Source organism: Lathyrus oleraceus, chromosome 7 (assembly GCF_024323335.1).
Source record: "Lathyrus oleraceus cultivar Zhongwan6 chromosome 7, CAAS_Psat_ZW6_1.0, whole genome shotgun sequence".
NCBI classification, from domain to species: Eukaryota; Viridiplantae; Streptophyta; class Magnoliopsida; order Fabales; family Fabaceae; genus Lathyrus; species Lathyrus oleraceus.
This window is the reverse complement of record NC_066585.1, coordinates 349,192,012-349,195,230: the sequence shown is the minus strand read 5'-3', so window position 1 is coordinate 349,195,230 and position 3,219 is coordinate 349,192,012. Positions and strand designations below refer to the sequence as shown.

General features: G+C 41.6%; 1 protein-coding gene across 1 annotated transcript in view; it reads left to right on the top strand.

The window, feature by feature from the left end:
- Positions 1-933: 933 nt before the first annotated feature.
- LOC127103771 (uncharacterized) overlaps positions 934-3,219 on the top strand; it is a 2,297-nt gene continuing 11 nt past the window's right edge. Inside the window, exons 1-2 of the mRNA XM_051041004.1 lie at positions 934-1,574; positions 3,218-3,219. The exon at positions 3,218-3,219 is cut by the window's right edge and continues 11 nt beyond it. Of these exons, the coding sequence (XP_050896961.1) occupies positions 934-1,574; positions 3,218-3,219 (643 nt within the window). The remainder of the gene's footprint in view (positions 1,575-3,217) is intronic.

Here is a 3,219-nt window from a genome sequence, read left to right as displayed (position 1 = left end):
GGAACCTTTTGCTACAAGGTGATGCCTTTTGGATTGAAGAACGTCGGTGCCACATACCAACGAGCCATGGTCACTCTCTTTCACGATATGATCCATAAAGAGATTGAAGTCTACGTCGACGACATGATAGCCAAGTCTTAAACCGAAGAAGAACACCTTGTCAATCTAGAAAAGCTGTTTGAGAGGCTGAGGAAGTTCAAATTGAGGCTTAATCCCAACAAATGCACATTTGGGGTAAGATCCGGCAAATTGTTAGGTTTTATCGTCAGCCAACATGGCATCGAAGTAGATCCCGAGAAAGTAAAGGCCATACAAGCTATGCCTGCACCCAAAATCGAGAAGGAAGTCCGAGGATTCCTAGGTAGATTTAACTACATTGCTAGGTTCATATCTCACCTCACAGCCACTTGTGATCCAATCTTCAAACTTCTTCGAAAGGATCAAGCCATCATTTGGAACGATGACTGCCAAGACGCATTTGAGAAAATAAAGGAATATTTGCAAGAACCTCCTGTGTTGATGCCTTCTGTACCTGGTAGACCATTAATCATGTATCTCACCGTTCTCGAAGGATCAATGGGTTGTGTCCTCGGCCAACATGACGAGACTGGTAGAAAAGAGCATGCAATATACTATTTAAGCAAGAAGTTCACTGATTGCGAGAGTAGGTATTCGATGCTTGAAAAGACTTGTTGCGTACTAGCATGGGCTGCCAAACGTTTAAGACAATACATGCTGACTCATACGACATTGTTGATCTCTAAAATGGATCCTGTCAAATACATCTTTGAGAAGCCGACTCTAACCGGTAGAATAGCCCGATGGAAAATGGCTTTAACCGAGTACGATATCCAACATGTCACTCAAAATGCCATCAAAGGGAGTGTATTGTCTGATTATCTTGCACAACAACCCTTGGAGGACTATCAGTCTATGCGTTTCGAATTTCCCGACGAGGATATCATGTTGATTAGGGATTGCAACATCCCCGGTCCCGAGGAAGGACCCGAGCCTGGATCCCGATGGACCATGGTTTTTGATGGAGCTTCTAACGCTCATGGCAATGGCGTTGGGGCAGTAATCACTTCTCCAACTAATTTCCACCTCCCTTTCACCGCCCGATTATATTTTGAATGTACAAACAATATGGCCGAATACGAGGCTTGTATCTTTGGTATTGAAGCTGCTATCGATCTTAGAATCAAGATCCTGGAAGTCTATGGGGACTCAACCTTGGTAATCAGCCAAGTCAAAGGAGACTGGGATACTAGAGATCATAAGCTCATTCCTTACAAAGAGCATGTCTTAAAACTAGTCCCCTACTTCGATGAAATTAAATTCCACCACATCCCTCGAGAAGAGAATCAGCTAGCTGACGCTTTGGCAACTTTGGCGTCCATGTTTAAAGTTAAGTGGAAGAACGAAGCGCCGTCCTTTCACCTGAACTACTTGGACGAACCTGCTTACTGTCTGGCAGCAGAAGACGAAGCTGACGGTCATCCTTGGTTCCATGACATCATGAAATTCTTAGAGAACCAAGAGTATCCTGCGGACGCGTCCATCACCGACAAGAAGTATCTTCGAAAACTGTCATCCAAATTCTTCTTAAGTGGATGGGTATTATACAAGAGAAATTATGATTATGTTTTGCTTAGATGTGTGAACAAGCAAGAACAAACCGGATTATAATGGAAAGTCATGAAGGATCCTTTGGGACGCATGCCAGTGGGAGCACTATGGTGAAGAAAATTTTAAGGGCCGGATATTACTGGATGACTATGGAGATTGACTGTCATCGCCACGTCCAAACCTGCCACAAGTGCCAGATCTATGTCGATAAGATCCATGTGTCGCCAACGCCTCTCAACGTCTTAACATCACCTTGGCCTTTCGCCATGTGGGGCATTGACGTGATTGGATGCATAAAGCCAACTGCCTCAAACGGACACCGCTTCATCCTTGTAGCCATTGACTATTTCTCAAAATGGGTAGAAGCAGCCTCGTACACCAACGTTACCAGACAAGTGATGACTCAATTCCTCAGGAAAGAAATCATCTGCTGTTATGGGGTCCCCAACAAGATCATTATTGATAATGGATCTAACCTCAATAATAAAATGATGAAAGAGCTATGCCAAAATTTCAAGATCGACCACCACAACTCATCGCCTTATAGGCCTAAGATGAATGGCGTTGTTGAGGCAGCTAACAAAAACATCAAGAAGATTGTGCAAAAGATGGTGGAAACCTACAAAGATTGGCACGAAATGCTCCGATTCGCATTACACGGCTATCGTACTTCCGTACGCACTTCCACTTGGGTAACTCCCTTCTCCCTTGTGTACGACATGGATGCAGTCTTACCAGTCAAAGTAGAGATTCCTTCCTTAAGGATTTTGACAGATGTTAAGCTTGATGAGTCTGAGTGGGTACAAGCTCGATTTGATCAACTAAACCTCATTGATGAGAAGCGCTTAACAGCCATCTGCCATGGCCAACTTTATCAAAAGTGCACCAAGAGGGCACATGACAAAAAGGTTTTCCCCCGCAACCTAAAGGCTGGGGACCTCGTATTGAAGAAGATTCTTCCAATCCATACTGACCCAAGGGGAAATGGACGGCAAACTACGAAGGTCCATATGTTGTAAGAAAGGTCTTCTCCGGAGGAGCCTTGATCCTTGCAACTATGGATGGTGAAGATCTTCCATCCCCGGTGAAGGCAGATGCAATATATATATATATATATATATATATATATATATATATATATATATATATATATATATATATATATATATATATATATATATATATATATATATATATATATATATATATATATATATATATATATATATATATATATATATATATATATATATATATATATATATATATATATCCCGATATGTTGAAAACCCGGAAGGGAAACTTATGCAAAATGGGTATTCCGGTAGACTGAAAATCCGAAAGGGCGGTCTAGACAAAAATTAAGGATTTAATAAGAGCAAGAGGCTGCATCCCGTAAGGAATCTTTCTTCATTCCTTGGCGAGTCAATTGTGTGGTTCCTCAGCAAGTCAATCCTATCACCCTCCTTCAAAAAAAGCAAGATCAAAGGGCGATCAAAGGCATAGAGGCTATAGCAGAGTTAGAATTTGGAGGAAACTCGAGATGTTTCATTGCCATTACAATTATCATTTTTTTTCTTTTTTGCAGTC